The sequence below is a fragment of the Macrotis lagotis genome, chromosome 1 (assembly GCF_037893015.1).
Source record: "Macrotis lagotis isolate mMagLag1 chromosome 1, bilby.v1.9.chrom.fasta, whole genome shotgun sequence".
Lineage (NCBI taxonomy): Eukaryota > Metazoa > Chordata > Mammalia > Peramelemorphia > Peramelidae > Macrotis > Macrotis lagotis.
Genome location: NC_133658.1, coordinates 285,077,695 through 285,097,597, shown reverse-complemented (window position 1 = coordinate 285,097,597; position 19,903 = coordinate 285,077,695). Strand labels below are relative to the sequence as shown.

The following is a 19,903-nucleotide window of genomic DNA, read 5'->3' as shown; positions in this document are numbered from 1 at the left end:
TTTTTTCATCTAGGAACTAGGGAGAAAAACTTAGAGCAGGGATAGCTGGCAGGCTGTGGACCTGTAGAATAAGCTGTAGATTTAGAGCTAGAAGAGTCCTTAAATTAGGTTATGACCTCCCCTTCCTCTTTTACAGATGTGGGAAGCCAAGCCTCGAAAGTTTAAGTGACTTGCCTTAGGGAACATAGGTGATAAATGAATGGAAAGACAGGAATTTGAAAACATGGAATCCTTGGCCTCCAAATGTAGTATTTGGAGTCACCTACCCTGGAGTCAGTAACTGCCTGTTTTCAAAGCTCATTTTTAACGATGTCCCTGTTGTCCAGTCTTGCCAGTGTCCTGTCAAAGCTCTTTTGAGAACTACGGACCTGGTAGCTGCCTTCCCCAAACCTGGGGGGCTCTTAGTTCTGAGCTGTAGTCTGCTCTCAGTACTTGCCAGACTTGAAACAGGAATTCTTGCAATCTCCCAGCCTGCAAGTTCCCAACCTGGAAGGTTGCTCAACTTTGGAGACAATGAGGGGAAATCCTTCAGGATACCTCAAACTAGGCTCATGCCCTCTAGTCCTCATTTTTGGGAACCTTAGCCTTCTTTCAAACGGGTTGAAAAAGCCACATAAGTGAGCATTAGAGGACAGCCAATCTGGTCTTGGACACCGGCAAAATACTTCCCTTTGTATCTTAGTTTCTTCAAATGGTTATAATAATATTACCCACCTCACCAGATTGTTGTAAGAATCAAATGAGATAATACTTGTAAAATTATTTGCAAACCTTAAAGTGCGATTGAGGTAGCTAGGTGGGGTGGTGCAATGGCTAGTGTGCTGAGCTTGGAATCAGCAGAACCTGAGTTTGATTCATGATTCAAGACTTGTGTTGCCCAGAGAAAGTCACTTAACCTTTGTTTGCCTCGACTTCCTCTTTTGTCAAATCAGGATCTTAAGTAATCACTACTACCTTTCAGGTTGTTACAAGATCAAATGAGACAGTTTGTAATATTTAGAGCACAACATAGATTCTGTCTATGATGTTGATGTTGATGATGTTGATGATGATGATGGATGGGGAAACAGGATCAGAAATTAAGGGGGTAGAGAGAAGCAGCATGCCCCCTGTGTTCTCTGCATCCCCAGTAAGACTATATACAGTACATACATTTGGAATCACTTCCTGATTTTTTTTTTAGTTTTTCAAGGCAATTTAGGGGTTAAGTGACTTTCTGAAGGCCACACAATTAGGTAATTATTAAGTGTCTGAAGTCAGATTTGAACTCAGGTCTTCCTGACTCCAGGGCTGCTGCTGTATCCACTGTGCCATCTAACTGCCCCCACTTTCTGATTCTTTTGTGTTGACTCTGTGGAAACAGGTAAATTCTGCTTGTGAGTATGCTTCTGCATGTGACCTTAGGTGACTTGCTTCTTTTTTGGATGTCAGTTTTGACAGCTGTCAAATGAAGAGGCTGAATTAGATAAGTCTTCCAACTTGGACTTTCTGTGAGTCTATGATCCCCAAACTAGGATCATATATGTATAGCTGCCTTTGCTCCTGCCTCCTTGTCTTTTCCTTCTGTTGGTGACATTGGGCTGTTTGGATAAATGGATTTATTGTTGAAGGGGATTATAGAAATCTACAATTTTACAACTCAGTAAACTGAGGACCAGAGATTTGAATAACTTGCTCAATTAACCAGCAGAATAGTGATTGGAACCTAGACAGGTCTCTGACTGGATCAGAGGACAGGAAGCAAAAGAAGTAAGTAGATACATGTGGATAGTTGAGCTATGACTCAGTTTCTTAGAGGGGTAAACTATAGGATTTGAATTTATCCAGAATAAAGATAGGAAAAGGGAAGAAGTGACCAGATAGTTTATAAGAAATTCAGTTTTATTATTTTCTGACAGGCATAGCAATATACAAATAAAGACCCTTACAGGTAGAAGTCTTGCTGGGTCTGCTTTAATGAACAGATAACATTCATTTGTAGTGTGTATACATTGTACTAAATGTGCTTGAAAACAATTTGCTTTCTTAAGTAGGTTAAGCATGCCCCCTGCAATCTTGTTTAATTGGTTTTCTTGGTAGTTTAGAGGAACTATCAACCCAACCCTGATCAAGGGATCCCATTCTGGATGAGTAAAACCAGAATTAGCAAGTTGTATTTTTTAAGATATGGAAGGTGATGGGTGGTGGGGGTGGTGTTTGAAATGGGAGCGAGGACCCCTGCCTTCTGTTCTGAGTAGACATACTGTTTGGCCTTGAACAAGATTGTCTTTATACAGAGGAATAATTTTCCTTGTGAAGGAGGCAGAGTTCAAACCCAGATGTATTTAGAGGTAGCATGACAGGGCTTCTTAAGTATTTTTTCGTGTCACAAATCTCTTTTTGCAGTCTCCTGAAACCCCTTTATCCTTTCTTAGAATAATGTTTTTTTAATAATTTAAATTATTTTATTTATTTATTTTTCCAGCTACTTGTGGCAGTCATTTTCTGGTAAGGTTTTGCATTTTACATTTTTTTTCCTACTTTCCCCTAACCTCCCCTTTTCCCTGACAGAAAGTGCAACATGTATAACCAGGCTAAACATAGATCCATATAGATCATATTGTGGAAGAATCAAATCCAAATAGAAGGGGTGGCTAAGTGGCGTAGTGGATAAAGCACCGGCCCTGGAGTCAGGAGTACCTGGGTTCAAATCTGGTCTCAGACACTTAATAATTACCTAGCTGTGTGGCCTTGGGTAAGCCACTTAACTCTATTTGCCTTGCCAAAAACCTAAAAAAAAAATCCAAATAGAAGATTAAAAAAAAAAACATTAGAGAGAAGAAATGACATAATACATAAGACAGCTTTTAAAAATTGAAGATAGTAAACTTTGGTCTTCATTTAAACTCCATAGTTACTTCTCTGGATATGGATGATATTCTCTATCATAAGTCTTTTAGAATTGTCTTTGATTATTGTGCTGCTGAAACGAACAAGTCCATCATGATTGATTGTCACCTCATGTTGTTGTTAGTATGTACAATGTCCTTCTGGTTCTGCTCATTTCATTCAGCATCATAGAATAATGTTTTAAGTAATTGATGGAAATGTGAAATTTCAGTTAGATGTGAATGAAAATGTAGATATAATTTTCTTCCAATCCCATAGATCCCTGAAATTTGAAGTTACAAGATTATGAATTATGTGGTATGATGGAAATATTAGCTGAGTGAACATGGCAACTCAGGTCACCTCTGTAAGCCTCAGTTGCTTCCTCTGTAAATATGAATGATAATGTCTATACAGCCTACCCCACAGGGCTTTTGTATGGGCTGTACATTGTAAATCTTCAAACTCTCAGATAATTGTGTCTAAAGGAAGCAATTTGAGCTCAGGAGAGTGATGTGTTATATGAACACAATGCTTTGTTATGGTAATAGCTCACATTTATATAGTGCTTTATGCTTTATGAAGCACTTTCCTTCTTCAGCCAGGTAAGATAGGTAGTATTTCTGTGCTATTAAGATGTCTGAAGCAGGCACCACTAGTCACCTGTCTCAGCCTTACTTTCTCCTTTCGTTCTCCCCCCTCCCCTTCTCTTTTTTTCTGTCTTGCTCTCTCCTTCTCTCTCCTTTCTCTCTTCCTCTCTTTCTTCCTCCCTCTTTCCCTCTGTCTCTTCTATTCTTTCTCTCTCTCTCTCTCTCCCCTCCCCTTCCATTTCCCTGTTTCTTTCTTTCATGTACTCATGTTTCTCTTTCCCTCTTTCTCCCCCTCCCCTTCTCTCTATTTCTTCTGTCTTTTCTTTCTTTCCTCTCTTCCTTTCTCTTTTCCTTCTTTTTTTAGACTAGCCAAAAGAGGTCTTTCTGTTTCTCTTTGTCTCAGACTCTCTTTCTCTTTCTGTCTGTCTCTGTCTCTTTCTCTGTCCCTCTCTCTCTCGCTCTCTCTCTGGCTCTCTATTTTTCTGTCTCTGTCTCTCTTTCTTGGCATGTCTGGTGTGTGACTGACATTATCTCTGAAGTCCCTCATTTCTTACAGGGCAAATTCGATTGGTGGGAGTGAAAAAGAGACCTTGACTGTCTGGGGATTTATCACTAGTTGAAGGTGTGAGAGTGATAAGTTCCCAGGCCCTCTGTGATGGACCACCCTGCTTGACATCTTTCCTTCTAGCAGATGACCTTCCCACTGGCTCTCCAGGATTGGCCTTGTGTTACAGTTGGGGGTGGGACCCAGAACCTACAGATACAGCTTCACTCCCCTGAGGTCCTTGAGAGAAAGGGACAGGCAGAGGAACTAACAGCATTGTAGTTTCACTATGTTAGCAACTTGGAAACCAAAAAGCATTTATTAAGCCTTTTCTGAACGCAGGTTCACTGTGTTTTATGTACAGGGGTACCAAGAGAAAAATGAAACCATCCTTCCCTTCAGAGCATGGGGAAACATGACCACATATAAGCATATGTAGAAGATAAATCATTGGGTGAGGGAGGAAGGAGAATCCCCAGAAGCTGGGGTAGCAGGAAAGGTCCCATGTAGAATGTGGGTGAGATGCTTACTTGCAGACTTGTTTCCAGCATATTGAAATGCACCAGGTCAGGTTGGGGTGGATCTGGTGGGAGAAATGAATGATGTAGCTTCACCTTTGCAGCCTTTGGCTCTGGTGGACCTCAGAAAAAGGGAAGGCTATCTATTTTGCTTTTAGCTTTTAGAGTTGGAAAGAATTTTAGAGCCCGGTCCCTTTCTTTTCGGATAAGGAAATTGAGGCACGGAGTGGTTAAGGAGCTTTTTCAGCTTGTTCTAGCAAGTAAACGCCTAAGGTAGGATTTGAACCTGGGTTTTCCTGAATTCTAAATCCAATGTCCCATGAGCTATATTATTTTAGACTTGCCTCTCTAGAAAGAGGTGCCTCTGTCTCCTAATATTTTGCTTAGAGAGTAAGGGAAGAGGGAATGTATTTCAGTTGTGAATTTGCTACTCAGCCAGGCCATCCTGGTACTATAAAGACCAGAGGAAGTTTGTTGGTGGTAGTTGATATGGGGTGATGTCTTGGTCTGTTAACTCCACTGGGCTGGAAGGTAGAGGTAGTTCTATGTTGTGGGGCCTAGACAGCAAATGCAAAGCTAGGTTTTATAGCAGATAGAGGTCTAGGCATACTTACAGTCAGAAAGACATCTTCCTGAGTTTAAATCTCACCTACATTTATTAGCTGTGTAATCCTGGACAAATCACTTAATCCTTTTTGCCTCAGTTTCCTCATCTACAAAATGAGCTGGAGAAGCAAATGGCAAACTACTCTGGTATCTTTGCCAAGAAAACCCCAAATGAGGTCACAAGGAATCCTGCACAATTGAAAAGTGACACAACACCACCACCACCACCACCAGATAACTTTTGTTGCCAGAGACCCTGAAGAAACCTGATTGAGGCAAGGGGCACTTCCAACATCTTTCTTTGTGACTGGCCATGCTTCTCTCCCATCAGTTAATGTTTAGTTTAGAAATTATTATTGGCATTTATTGTTTGGAAGTCACTGAGAAGAGACATGTAGATGAAGAAGCTTCAGTTTCTTTCCTCAAGGAACTCACTTTCAAGACCCTCATGAAAAGGTCAGCAACAAATCAATCAATAGGTATTCAGTACCTATTGGGCACCAGAGCTGTCAGGCCTTGGAAGATCAGATCCTACTCAATACACAGAACTGCTGTGTGATAACTCTGGTCTAGGAAACAACCAGATTTTCTAGTTAGAAGGTGACCTTAGAGGTCACCTAGACAAGCCTCCTAATTTTGTAAAGAAGGAACCTGAGAAGCAGAAAGGTAAAATTCCCCATGGTCCCAGTTCCTATATTTTATTAAAGAGGAAGGGAAGAGAGGAGGGGAGAGGTAATTGGGATGTCCCTGGTAATTCCATGAACAAAGACTGAGATGTTATGTTCAAGGGATGGTGGATGGACAGATCTGACTGGAATGGAGGGTTCAAGGAAGGGGAGAAAGGGAATTTAGTTTTGGTTAGATTTCAGTTGCCATTTCTCCCTTCCCTTTCTACCCCTCAAGACTCAGATGAATCATAGTGGTCATCTGATCCAATATTCCCTCGCTATGTACCTCTTAAGACCAGAGAAGTTCAGTGCCTTACCCAGTTTTGAACAGATAGTATCAGACCTAGGATTTGAAACTAGGTGTTCAGGAAGGTGATTGGCTCTATGGCACAGCGGTTTTGAAAAGAGATGCTATCGATGCAATACATTGCTATTTTTGTGTACATGTTTCTGAAGTGGGGAATTATGATGATGAGTTTTCTATCAAAATTAAAAATAGTGCTGCTTGAACTTCATGCCACTTTTTGTTTAAGGTTCCCCTTTTGTTTATTAGGGCATTCTTCAAACCAGGTTTGGGGCAAAGGTACCTTATTCAGAACTGAGTCGGGGGCTCTTTTAAAGACCTGCTGGCTGCTGGGGGAGGGAGGGAGGGAGGGAGGGAAATCACCCTATAAGGAGAGCATTGTCCAAAAGGCAGTAGGGTATGTTGGAAAGAGCACTGGGTCAGAACTCTGGAGTCTTGGCTTCTATTCTTGGCTTTGCTTTTACCTTATGACTTCTGTCTAGTCACTACCCCACACTAAACCTCAGTTTTCTCTCTACCAAATAGAAATAGTAGAACCTGACCAGTCTTTGCCACAGGGCCCTAGGAATGAGTGAGAAGCAAATATTCCATATTGGGATTGGAATCACAAAAGCTGGGATAAATTTTCACTTTTCTGGCTATTCACTCTTTGTGTGACCATTGGCAAGTTACTTTCCATCTTGGAGGTCTCTTTTTTCCTGATTTCTAAAATAAAGAGACTGTACAGGATGGTCTGGTGCAGTGAGAATAATACTAGATTTGGAGCCAGAGAACTTGGTTTAAAATCCCACCTCTGTCACTTGCTAGTTGGATTAATCTTAACCTTTGGGGTGAGACATTTAATCATCGGCCTCAATTTCTTCTTTAAAATGAGGGGCTTGTCCTAAATGGCCTCCAAGAACCTCTTCCAATTCTAAATCCATGATCCTGTGATTCCCAACAACAATTTTTTTTACTCCCTAATTCTACTTGGATTGAGTTCTTGATTCTGCCTTTTACTACTTGTACATTGACTTTAGCAAGTCACAACCTCCCAAGGACTCAGTTTCATCTTTTTTTGTAAAGTGAGAGCATTGGTTTCTGTGATTCTGGGAGATTGTGTGTTTTTGTGTGTGTGTTTGTGTATGTGTGAAGACCTGGAGGTCTATGATGATGTGATGGTGATGGTGATGGTGATAGTGATGATGATGACCCAGTGAGGAAGGAAGGGCTGATAACAAAGCTCATTTTTCTGACCCTAAGAGGCCACAGTTTGGCAAGAGAAAGCCTCTGTCCTTGTTTATATTTCTACTCAGCAATATACATTTACTGTTGGAATTTCTGGGAGGGAAGGAACTTTCTCTTAGAACCTTCCTGGCTCCATTTTGGTCAGCAAATTCCTTTTGGATAACAGCCCTCATGAAGGCATCTCTATTTTACTTTGAGGATCTGGGTGCTGGGGCTCCTGTCCAAACATCTTCCCTTCCCCCAGCCTCTCTACTTTTTTACTACAATCTAGAACTCACTTTACTCAGACTCCAGCTATTTACCTAATCCTTTGCCCCAAAACTTGGGTATGGCAGCTCCCCTAAATCTCAATGTCTATAAATTAACTTGGGGGGAGGGGAAAGAATGAAGGGGTGAAAATTAGGGTGGTTCCTCCAAAATTGATAAATTCTCCTCTTGTGAGGGTACAGCCTGGAGAGAAAAAGAGACAAAAACAAACAAACCTAAACCAAGCCCCAAAACACACACAAAAGCCTGAGGTCTTATCTGTGCCTCTCAAGCCCTGTTGCAATCTATTTTGTATAGGGTTGAGAAATGCAGATGGTTGCTGATAGTCACTAGGGCATTTCAGCACTCTGGGGTGGTTGGGCTGGTTTAGTTCCTGCCTGGGGTGGAGTGGGACTTTCTCATCAGGATGAGAAACTTGGCCACAGTTCACCGCTGAGTGAAGGTTTCCTGCCCTCTCCTGCCTGGTGTCCTGGTGTGTTGAAGGGGGCTAGATGAAAAGAGCCAGTCTGGGAGTGGGAATGAGAATGGCAACAAAACAGAGCAGATCTGAGGTAGACTAGAGCTTCATAATTCAGGGTTGGTACAGCTTCTTCAAAGCTAGTCAGGTATCTACCAGCCATGCCTTGGTACATGGCAGTCTCTCTGGGGTCTCAGGTCATTGCCGCTCTCTCCCCAGCAGGAGAAATTCTCCCCTTTCTTTTTCTTGTATGCTTTTCTCAGAAGGGTTTAGATATGGTTTTAATTTCTTTTGACATACCCCATGCAGTTCACTAAAGGAATGCTTATGGAAGAAATGGTGAAGGTGACCATTTGTTTGATTGGAATACATAATGCTAGAGGCTCTGGTGGAGAATTTACTGATATGATAAAAGAGAATTGGTGATTCATAGATTTAAAATTAGAAGGGGGACCCAAGATGCCAGTAGGGGGGAAATCTTCCTTTCTCTGGACTTAAGTTTCCTCACCTATCAAATGAAGTGATTGGATCAGATGGTTTCTGATGACCCTTCCAACTTAAGATCTATGATTCCTTGATCCTAAGGCTTGCCCAAGGCCATTCAAGTAATACACAGAGGAGTGGATATTTGACAGTCCAAATCCTGCTCTCTGCCCATCATGCACAGAATCCTGTTAAAGAGGGTGCACAGTATTTTTCTTTTAGCATTAGGAGAAGTGAGGGAGAACCAGAGAGAACTCTAGTATCCATCTCTTTCCTGTGACAGACTAAAAATTGTCCTAATTGATGCCATTTGTCTGAAGTGTACTCGGTACGTCTGAGTTTACCCCATCTCTGTGTTGTGTTCAAGTCCAAGACAGCACTCATTCTGGTACCTTTGTCTTTGCAGAATATGGCCTCCTCCTGTTTGGGGGCTGGGTCATTGGCCATCTTGGGCCCTTCCTTTCCATGATCACACCTGGGGATGCAGATAGTGGCATCCTCTTGTTTTTCCCATCTGCTATCCTCATTTGAGTCTCTTTGCCTTTCCTTGTCCATGTTGCTCATCTCTGCCCAAAACACCAAATAGAGTGCTTCATTTGGAATCAGAGGGATGTGAGTTCAAATTCCAGTTCTTCCATTACCACTTGTGCCTCTTTCTTCTTTTGTAGAATGAGAGGATTGAGTTAGATGACTTCTGAGGTGCCTTGCAAATCTAGATGGAAGATCCTCTGACCATTCTCTCTTGCTTCTTGTGCAGTCGAAGCCTGAACACCCTTCATGGTTCAACTCAAGGACTATGCCCATCAGGAGCTTCCCCCACCCTCCCAAACCCACAATGGCATCCTACTTTGGTAAATTCCTAGAATGTTTAATGCCTGTATCTCACAGTCTTCCATTTGAATTTAGACTGGCTTGTAATTTGTGTGTATGTGTGTGTTTTGCCTCATGAGCTTGGCTTCAGGCCAGGAAGCTTTTCCTTTTTGCCATCAAAGCATCTAACACCGTTGTAAGAAACTTGCGTGAGTTGAGGCAGTAGTCCAGAGTAGGTCTGGGCCTGCAGTGGGCTATACCTACAGACTAGGCTGGAGCAAGGTGTGCCAGGAGCCCTGTTGGCATGCATGCCAACCAGCAAGTCACTGCCATCTCTGCAACCCTCCCTGTCTGACCTGGAGAAAGTAATTTGAACTCTGAAAACCTCAGTTTTGCTCTTCTGTGAAACGAGGGGCCTGGAATAGATGATACTTAAAAGTTCCCTTTAGCTTTAAATCCTAGGATCTTGCTATGATCACTGAGTTATTTCTGGAGTGAGTGAGCTGGGATCAGACCCAGGAGAAGGCCTCTACTGCCAGGTAATCCCATCCTTCCCCAGCACCCCACAGGAGGGCTTAGGGATTCTTCTCAGTACTTTGTAGGCTTTCTGCCCAATTGCCCAGTGGTAGGTTGCTAGGTTAGGGACAGACCACCCTGTCCTCTTGCCCTTCCTTTTCCTTGGTTAAGATTTTCTGAGAATTCTGAATGGATTAGTACCTGACCCATAAGAAAGGCAAACCCATGGGCTTTAGGAAATGTGTTTATGGCAGTTGGCAACACCACTTTGTTCTAATAGGAATTCCACCTCTTCTCGACTCTCTTCTCCACCTACCCCCCCCATACCCTCCAGATTCCCCTCTCCTCCTTTCATCTTTCCTTCTCTTCTGGCCTGTGACTGCAGGAATAGGCAGCTCCCCTCTGCATTAGAGAAGGAAAAAAAAAGCATCCTTCGGGGCAGGTCTGGGCTGGGAGCACAGCCCTTCTGTACTCCTTTAGGGTGGGGGTGGAGGTGTGGAGGGGGAAATGAGGGGAGCTGGTGCAATGTGGCCCTGCAGGTCTTCACTCTTGTGTGTGTGTGTGTGTGTGTGTGTGTGTGTGTGTGTGTGTGTATGTGTGTGTGTGACATTCTTTCCCAACTTCTTTTTATTTCTTGGGACAATAATAAGCATACTCACCAGTTTTCTTTAACAGGTCTTTTGAGTGCCTCCTGTGTATTCAGAATTAGAAAATGTACTCCCTGTGTTGACCATCTGATCAGTTGGGGGAGATGATAAAGTTCAGGTGTATGAAACAGTCATGGACCATAATATCAGAGAATTTCAAAGAAAAATGGCTCAAAAAGGACAAATGACCTGCCAAGAGACACAGGGTGAGGTAGTGTTTAAAGGAAGGTCTCTCAAGTCCCATCCCATGCTTTTTTAGCAAAAAGCATGAACATATCCCTTAGTTTCCCAGAGTTTTCCTATCCATAAAATGGGAATAACCTGGACCTCCCATTAGTATTGTTATTGTGAGGCCTAATTAGTGTTTGTAAAGTGCTTTGAGAGCCTTTGATGAGGTAGCTTCTGGGCATATTATATTTTGGAGCGTGTTATGTGATAATTATATGGTCATAACAAGCTAATTAATCACCCCAGGTGTGCAGCATCTATCTCTCCTGTCTGCCTGCCTGGCCTGCCTGACTCCCTGAGATCTCCTTTCTCAGAATTCTTTTCTTCTGTCTGCACTACCCTTTTCTCTCTGACCAAATCCTTCAACACTCAGACTGCTTGTTGTTTTACTGCCTTGGGCAGTAACCATACTCCCCCCTCTCCCCCCACCCCTGGCTGGATCTTGGAAGTAACTTCTTTCCATGGCCTCTCTCTGTCATTCCATTCCCTTGCTCCCTCTAAACCCCCACCCCCAATCCAGGCTTCAAAAATTAACTCCATAAATCACTGCTCTCATTAGCCATGAGGCAAAGAGCTTTTCCTTACTGATCCACGTCTTTGTTGGGGAGACCTGGGAAGGAACGGGTGGAGAAGGGAACAGGAAAAAATATCCAAAACACAAGGAGGGTGTTTTGGCTTTAAAAGGAATTTAGTGATTCCTCTACCCCTTTTTATGTGCATCCTCCATAAGAATAATACATTTAAAAAGAAGGTCTTTCTAATCCTCAGCAGAATACAACAAGAATATGACTCTGGAGTTATTGTTGGGAAAGGATCAGTGTTTCAGCCTTGAGGCTTTTTGTCATAAATGCAGAATTGTTTGTTTCATACCTTCCCTTCTCCCCCTAAGCAAGGAAAGTCCATTTGCTGGACCACTCCCCTTACTTCTAGCTCAGGGCCCTTCCCTGATAGATGCTTGGAGCTCTTGAGTTAAGGCTGTTTTTTCTGAGATGGATAATGGGATGGATAGTGCCTTGGGCCAGTGGCCTGAGGTTGGAGGGACCTGCTGACCTACTTACTGCTGGCCATAGCTGAGTGTAGGGGTTGGATGATTTGGAAGTATGAGTTTGATTTGAGAGGTTTAGGGAAGGTGACATGTGGGATGGAAATCAGAAACTAACCCCAGAGTCCCCTGTGGGTCCCCACTTCATCTTTGTATTGGAAAGAATGACCAGGAGGTGCCTGGGACCATACTGGTGGGTGTTTCTGAAGAGGGGCATTTTAGTTCAGGTGAGGGGAGGAGCTGGGACACTCTAGATTTCTTTCATGTGTTATGTTTTGATGAGTAGGGGGTAGATTGTGGTGTTGGGTGAGGGCACTAAGGAAGAAACGTATGGGAGCCAGGTATCCCTTTTCTCTTGTTCTTCCTTCTATCGTGACCAGGGCATCATGTTGCTTTTGGTACTAGATTGTTCCAAGAGCAAGGAATGCATCATGGCAAGCCATTAATGAAGCTTCATCCAAACCTGGAATACAATGGAGGTAGCACTGGATTTGTGGTCTTAAAACCTGGGTTCATATCTTTTCTTTACTATCTTTGTGACTTTAGACAAGCCACTTAAGATTTTAAGTGTCATCAAATGTACAGAAAAGGAGGGAGGTGGATTATGTGGTTTTCTGAGTTCTGTCACTGAGTGGACACAATAACTTGACAAATGCTCTTAAGACTAGTCTCATATAGACTTTTGATTGGACCTTCAGTTTCTTCCTGTAAAATGGCAGAGGGAATTGCACTAGATGGTCTCTGAGGTCTTCCCCTATGCTGCCATTTGGTATTATAACATTCCTTGTACCTTTGAAATGTTTCTTCTATATACAGAACTGAGGCCTAGGTCTGAAGTACTTTGAAGACTTTTAGGAAGACCCTCCAGAAGTCAGGTTCAAGTCATACTTGAGGAAGGCTTTCCTGATGCCCATAATTCTAGCATCATCCCTCTATTGATTAATTAAAATATAGCCTTTATTTAATTTGCTTATATGTAGTTATTTGCATTTATTTCTCTACTTCACCTGAGTTCCTTGAGATCAGGGACCATCTGTTGTTACATTTTAAAAAATTTGCAATGCTTAACAACAGTGCCAAGTACATTGTAGATGCTTAATAAATAGTTATTGACTGACAGATTGGTTCAGCTTGGGTGTACTCCCTGGCAGCAAGTGACTGTGTGCAAGGCCAGTTTTTACAAAGAGGTGTTAGAGATATCAGGGAGGGGCCCAAAGACCATTGCCAATTCTTTTAGGGGATTTGAAGTCTGTTTTGAAATATCTTGGCTCAGCTCCAGGGCAGCAATGGAAGATTCTCTACCTTTGTTTTCAGTGGATTTTGGTGAAAGGTTTATACATGTGAGGCAGTGTTTGAAGATTGGCTCTGGACCCAGTTACCTGCCAATTAAGCCCATTATGTTATTCAATTTAGTTCTAAAAATATTTCTTGAGGGTGACCGTGTAAAGCATCCAGCTTGATTTCTAGATGAACCTAGGAGGACTGATGGGGGAAGTGACCTAAAGATTCATCAGCACCCCTTGGAGCCTGCCTTCCTCATACCTTCATCCTCTGAGGTGAGGTGCACCCATGGTTTTGTGGAAGGCTGATTGATGTCACTTCATGGTTTAGGGACAGTCCCTAAATGTCCTCAGTTCCCTTTAGTAACTGTTTATGGCTATGTCATCCAGGAATCGGTCCAAACAATTTGAAAACCTGTTTAGATTCTCACCACCCTGACCCGTCTCATCTCTGTGTTCCATAAACTTATTCAATGCTGAGTAAAGTATAGAAGCCTTTGATTTGGCTTTAAAAAAGCTCCTTCAAGCTTTAGCACCCAGGGGGCCTAGAAGAAAACCCAGTTGTGAAATCTTGAGTCTGGGAAACCAGTCCTTTAGTGGATAAATTCATAGATTTGGAGCTAGATGGAATTTTATAAACCATCTAATCCATCTCCTCATTTGACAGATGAGGAACCTAGAAACCCTTAGGAAAGTTGGGCAAATTGCCTCAGATCAAATAGGTAATAATTATAGAACTGGAATTTGAATCCTAGTCTTTGCCTTTGAAGCCAGACTAGTGATCTTTCCATTGTACCATGTTGTCTCCTCATAGGATATTAGAGTTCCAATAGAGTTTGGAGATGGTTTAGTCTAACCCTCTTTCATTAAATAGATAGAGAAACTAAGTTTTAGAAAGGGGAAGTTAATGGCCCATGGCCTCATAGTGGCTGAGTCCAGACTAGAAGCCATGCTGCTTGGCTCTCAATCCAAAGAATCATCTCCTAATACCCTGGGTTGTTCTCTAGCCCAGTTCTTGATGTTGACCTTAGGGATCATCCTCCTGCAGGCTGCTCTAAATTGCTTTATCTTGGGACCCATTTCCATTATCCCTTCTTGACAGTAGTTTCTCAGGGCCATTAATTCCATGTCTGAGGTAGGCAGGGGACCTCCCTGTAGAAGGAGAAGGAAGGGGAGAGGAGGAGAGAAGAGATGAGAAGGAAAAGTTTGAAAAATGAGGGTGAGGAGCACTGAGGTATTGAGATAACTGGTAAGTGGATGGTGTTAGTGCAAACCGATTCATCAGAGACATTAGATGCAATGAATGGTCGTCGCACATCATTTGTTTGTAACGAGCTTTTTCATACTGTAATTTGTGTCATCTAATTGCGGTACAAGTGCTTAATGGCTCTGATTAAAATCAGAGGATCTCAGTAGAGATGCCTTTTTTGGGGAGATTGTCTTGCCCCAGGTTTTCCTATTTGTTAGTTACAGGTGAATGGTTAGAAGTATTACTGGTTGGGTGCAAACTTGAAGTGCAGCCTTCAGGAGATTGTGGATCATGGGGTGTCAGAGCTAGAAGAAACCATGGATCCTACCAGTTTAACCCCCTCTTTGATATAGGAGGCCCAGAAAAATGGAAGTGACTTTCTGAAGATCTCACAGGTAGTCTGGAAGTTTATCAAACTGAAGGCTTGTGTTTGAAATTCCAGTTTCTTGTCACCATTAATCCTTCCCCATTCTGGAGGGGATACTACTGTGCCCATGTGTTTAGGGAGCCTGTCTCTGTATAGCCAGATGGAGGAATTATGAGACTGGACTCTTGCCTCCACTGCCTATCTCCCTAACTTTCCACATTTCATTTGGTATAGTCTGGGCCTCTTAGGATGTCCAGACACTTAGAACAGAACCCTTGGATTATGGTGACACACTGACCCTGTTTCCAAACTTAGAATCTAGATTGGTGGTCTAAAAAAGCCAAACTCATTTTCAAGGCCTTGCCAAAAGGATATGGTCTTTTCTTGAAATCAGGACTGGAAAATTCATCAAGAAGCATTGTTGTACCCCTGGTATTCCTGTGGTTGGTTGTTGTTAGGGTGGGATTAACTGCTTGAGAGACAGGGTGGTTTAGTGAAAAGAGTGGTGATCTCAGGGTCAGGAGCCCTATGTTTGAAACCTACTTTTGGCATTTATTTGGGGTGTGACTTCTTGGAATCTCAGTTTCCTCATCTGTAAAATGTAAGCAAAAATATATGCACTTTTCACAAGGGTGATGTAATAAGCAAAGAACTCTTGTAAACAATCCTGAGTCCTTAATGTTTCAACCAGGTGAGAAAGAAATTCAACAATACATTCAGCAAACATTTATTGATTTCACTTTCTTTGTACAAAGCATTGTTTTAGGTGCTAAGGTACACAGATAAAAATAAGCAATGGTTCCTGCCCTCCAGTAGCTTACATTTCAGTAAGGGAAGACACGATCTGTACAAAATTTATTAATGATATTCTGAAGGATGTGGAAGAGTGGTTTGCTAAGCCAACTGTTTGGAAAGGTCTGCTCTTTGTTCATTATTTGGGGATTGTCTGGCTTGTGTGTATGAGGGAGATGAGGACTCAAACCTCTCATTCCCCTTCTAGCTTAGGAAGGACTAGGAAACCTAAAGCCCTGGGTTCTGATCCCTGCTTTGTCAATCTGTCAAGGTGATAAACCTTTATGAAGGGTTAGGGTTAGGGTTTGCTGGATATGAAGTGATGGGGATGCAAAGAAACAGAAAAAGAAGCTCCCCTCCCCAATCTCATTCTAAAGGACAAGACATGCATGAAAATCAGCATTTACATATATGGCACTACTAACATATCAAAGCACTTCTGCCTCATTCTTGGCAGAGATGATGGAGTGGTTTGCCATATCTTTCTCTAGTTCATTTTATAAATGAGGGAATGAGGTAAATGGGGTTTTAAGCGACTTGCCCTGGGTCACACAACTTGTAAGTGTTGAAGCCAGATTTGAACTCAGGAAGATGTATCTTTTGACTCTAGGGCTAGCACTCTATCCCTCTACTATACATGAATGTATAGAATTATTATGATTATTTCTATGCTATGCCAACTTTGAGAGGCAGTGTGGAATAGCATATAGAAGGCCACCCCTTGAAGGAGGAAGACCTGGGTTCAGGTACTGCCCTCTGTCACTGTCTATGAACCTAGGGTAAGTTACCTACTCTCCAGTGCCCTCTTAGAGAATATACTCCTTTTATGAGGAAACCACAGATTGGGACGAAAAGGAAAAAAAGCAATTTAGACAGATAGGTTCAAGGAATATGCCTCCTCCTCTTCGCCTCTCCTCTTCCTCCCCCCTCTTCCCTCTCCTACTCCACCTCCTCCCTAGTTCTGTGTGCTACATTTGCTTTGGTAGTCTTACTTTGATGCCTGTCTGTATAATCCTGAGTGTTTTGGGGTATTGCCTACAACTTTAGCAGGAGCCCCAGCTCAGTCCCAACTTGGGGAAAAGACTTCTGGGGGGGAAGTCAGGAACTTTGTAAAACAATTCTGTTCAACTAATTTTTATTATACACCTGCTCTACGCTCTATACTGTACATTGGGGCTATTGTAAAGAATAGGATGCCACTTGCCCTTAAGAAGCTTGGAGGTCAGGAGGGGGGGGGAGACACCAATTCTACTATTTATAATGTACAACAATAGATGAGAAATGCCTCCAAGAGGTGTAAACACAAAGGGCTGTTCTGTCAGAGAGAAGGCTTGGAGGCATTACTTCAATGGGGATCCCAGAAGACTTCAAGGTCACAAAGGAATTGAGCCTTAAAAGACAGAGAAGAACTCATGGGTGAGGAAGAGGAGAGGAAGGGCATTCAAGTTAGAGAGAATAGCTCAGAAGGGGTTGTGGAGATGGGAATTCTAAGGGGCAGAGTGAGATTTAGATGATTTTCACATCTGGGACTCCAGCCCAGCTGTTGCATACAGCCCAGTGGATATGTGCTATCCTGTTTTCCCTTTCCTGGGGCCATCGCCTAATAGTGCAGCCAGCACCTTGGATGGGCATTCAAGTTTTCAAGTGAGGGTGTGGTATAAGTTACAACTTTTGCAATTAATTGAATGAGGCTGTGAAACTGTCCCTAGGCGACAGAGGGAAAGCTGAAGCTGGGCTACCCCCACACCAAAGTCTGGAAAAGAGTTTAATGCAGTAAATAACAGTTTCGTCAGGCAGGCATTTCCTGGATTACTCTCCAAATGGAAATTTAGTGCCTTCAATATATACATATATATTTCCACTAACATATGTAATGAGAATAAGTGATTTTAGGCAGATAAAATGAAAACCTTATTGTTCTCTGTCACCAGGGCTCCAAGGAGCCAGTCTTTGGGTGGTATTATGCTACTGTAGCCTATGGCCCTTCCCTCAGAGGATGGCTACCCAAATGGGGCTACTTTGTGCTGACCATTTTGAGAAAAGTGTTAATGATTGTCTCTGATATTTATATGCTATTTTGTGATTTGAGAAGTTCTTACCTTACAACTATCTTGTAGGCAGTTTCAAGTATCATTATCTCTATCTTTTCTCTCCTCCCCCCCCCCCACTCCAATTCTGACACACCAGAGCTATTAGAAAACTGAGACTTAGAGAGGGGAAGTAATTTTCTCATAGTCACCTGATTGATAAGAATTAGACCTGGGGCAAAAACTCAGATCTTTTAACTAGAACCCTCCCTCCTTCCCTTCTTCCCTCCTTCCCTCCCTCCCTCCTTCCTTCCTTCTTTCCTTTTTCTTGATACTATTTTTAAAATCATTGTCTCTAAATGATTATTACCCTCTCCTCCAAAGAACTCTCCCTTGTTAAAACATACCCACAGATCCACCCACACCTATACCCGTGCCCACACACAATCAAGCAAAACAAATCATCACCCTTACCATATCTGAAAAACAAGTATCTCATTATAGTTCATCTGCTCCTTGCTGAGTGGCAGGTAGCATCCATTACTATCACTGGCTCAGTTTTCTTACCTTTGAGGTACAAGAATCAGCAATGGCTTAGATCTCAAATGAGGAGAGTCTGGTTGATGACATCCAAAAGTTTACTTCAACTGAAAAGGCATATATTAAATTATCTACTTTATGTTTAACCTATTTATGAAACAGACACTTAAATGGAGAAGCAAAGTTAATGTAAGGTAGAGTGAGTAACTTGGGAGTCAAAAGGACCTGTGTTCAAGTTTGTCCTGAAATATCTTGATTATGTGACTTAGACAAATCACAACCTCTCAGTGCTTTAGAGAACTCTCTGAAGTTGTAGAGAAGGTGCCAGTCCATATTGTTAGGAGGAGTTTTCAAACCCAAAAGCTTCCCCCAAACCAATAAAATTCTAAGTTCAATCTCTTTTCCCAACCCTTTATAGTAAGTAGTTTCAATCCCTTTGACTCATTCAACCCATTATAATCTAGCAGGCATCCTTTAAGTGCCTCCAAACATAACATATATGCTAGGGACAAGCATATTAAAAGAGAAAACTAAAGAGAACTCTTATTTTCAAATAACCTGCATTCTTTTCTAGGTAAATATAGTTTATACCATAATTTATATAAAACTGTGGATTCTAGGTACCTTATCCTTTCTCCTTGGAATAATTTGAAAAATAGATGTGATCACAATAGTATTCGCGAAGCTTAGTCTAAGCACAAGAACAGACATAGTTGCTTGGAACAGCACAAAATTGTCAACTATTAAGATAGAAACTATTATCTCCTTCCTACTCCCCCATCTCTGTTTATACTTTCTTCCTACAGCTGTAACATTACCTCTATTTTTTTTCTTATTTGGGGGCTGAATTAAGGCATTTTGCTAAGTATTTGAGGTAAAAAAGTATCTTGTTTTGAAAGTTCAAGCAGTAGAGAAAAATGGGGCCACCAAAGGACCTAGGAAAGGGGAAAAATTCCAATATGTGATAAAGAGACTTTGAATTCACTTGACTCCTTTTCTTCTAGAAAATATTTGATACATATGTATCTCCCAGCTGCTCAGTGAGAGGAGGAGATGTCCTGTTTTATTCATTGGGAAACAAGTCTACAGAGGTTAAGAAACCTTCCAGATTCAGCCCAGGATGGCAGCAGACACAACCAAGGTCTAATGGTTTTCTTGGTTCTCTTCCTTCCTACCTTGATTTCACTAGATTTGATGCTAGAACCTGAGAATTTTAGACTTGACTTTGGGACTAATTCATTGGGTACCTTTGGGCAAGTCACTCTCCCACTCTGTGTCTCAGTTTCCTCTTCTATAAAATCTGAGGACTGTGAAATATGAAATTTTGACTTATAAAGGTCTTTGTCAATTCTGTCCTACCACCCATTTCCAAGAACCTCAAGTTTTCCTGTAGCATTGCTGCTCGGTATCTGTATAGTTGTTTGAATGGGTGGGTTGGGAGAAGGTAAGGTAGTAGTTAGGTACTACAGTTAAAGGTGCATTGTGCCATTTAGAAGGCTCAGCACTTCTCTGGTTATTGATCAGGAAGAGCCAGATCTGGCATGTCTCTCTTGTCAATAAAACAGAGGAATTCAGACCTGCCCAACCTGCCCTGTAGAGGCTCTGTGCATATGTGTGTGTGTGTATACACACACACACACACGCATATATATATATATATATATATATAATATATACATATTATCATTAAAATATACATTTATACCTGCTTATATGTAAACATATAAATATAGGTGTATATGTATTTAATGATTATCCTTTCTATATCAATCTTACCATACTGATTTTAAGAGATTGGAAATTTAGTTAACTTAGGTACATAACAAAAGGACTTGGGTTTCTAACTTTCCTGGGAAAGGCACATGTCTACTGC

The 19,903-nt window shown here is 42.0% G+C and overlaps 1 protein-coding gene across 4 annotated transcripts in view; it reads left to right on the top strand.

The window, feature by feature from the left end:
• RXRA (retinoid X receptor alpha) overlaps positions 1 to 19,903 on the top strand; it is a 441,978-nt gene that overhangs the window by 241,139 nt on the left and 180,936 nt on the right. Inside the window, exon 2 of one of the 4 annotated variants that reach the window (XM_074210738.1) lies at positions 19,035 to 19,171. The exons of the other annotated variants lie outside the window; for them this stretch is intronic. Within the exon in view, the coding sequence (XP_074066839.1) occupies positions 19,084 to 19,171 (88 nt within the window). The 5' untranslated portion in view covers positions 19,035 to 19,083. The remainder of the gene's footprint in view (positions 1 to 19,034; positions 19,172 to 19,903) is intronic. 4 annotated transcript variants of the gene reach the window in all.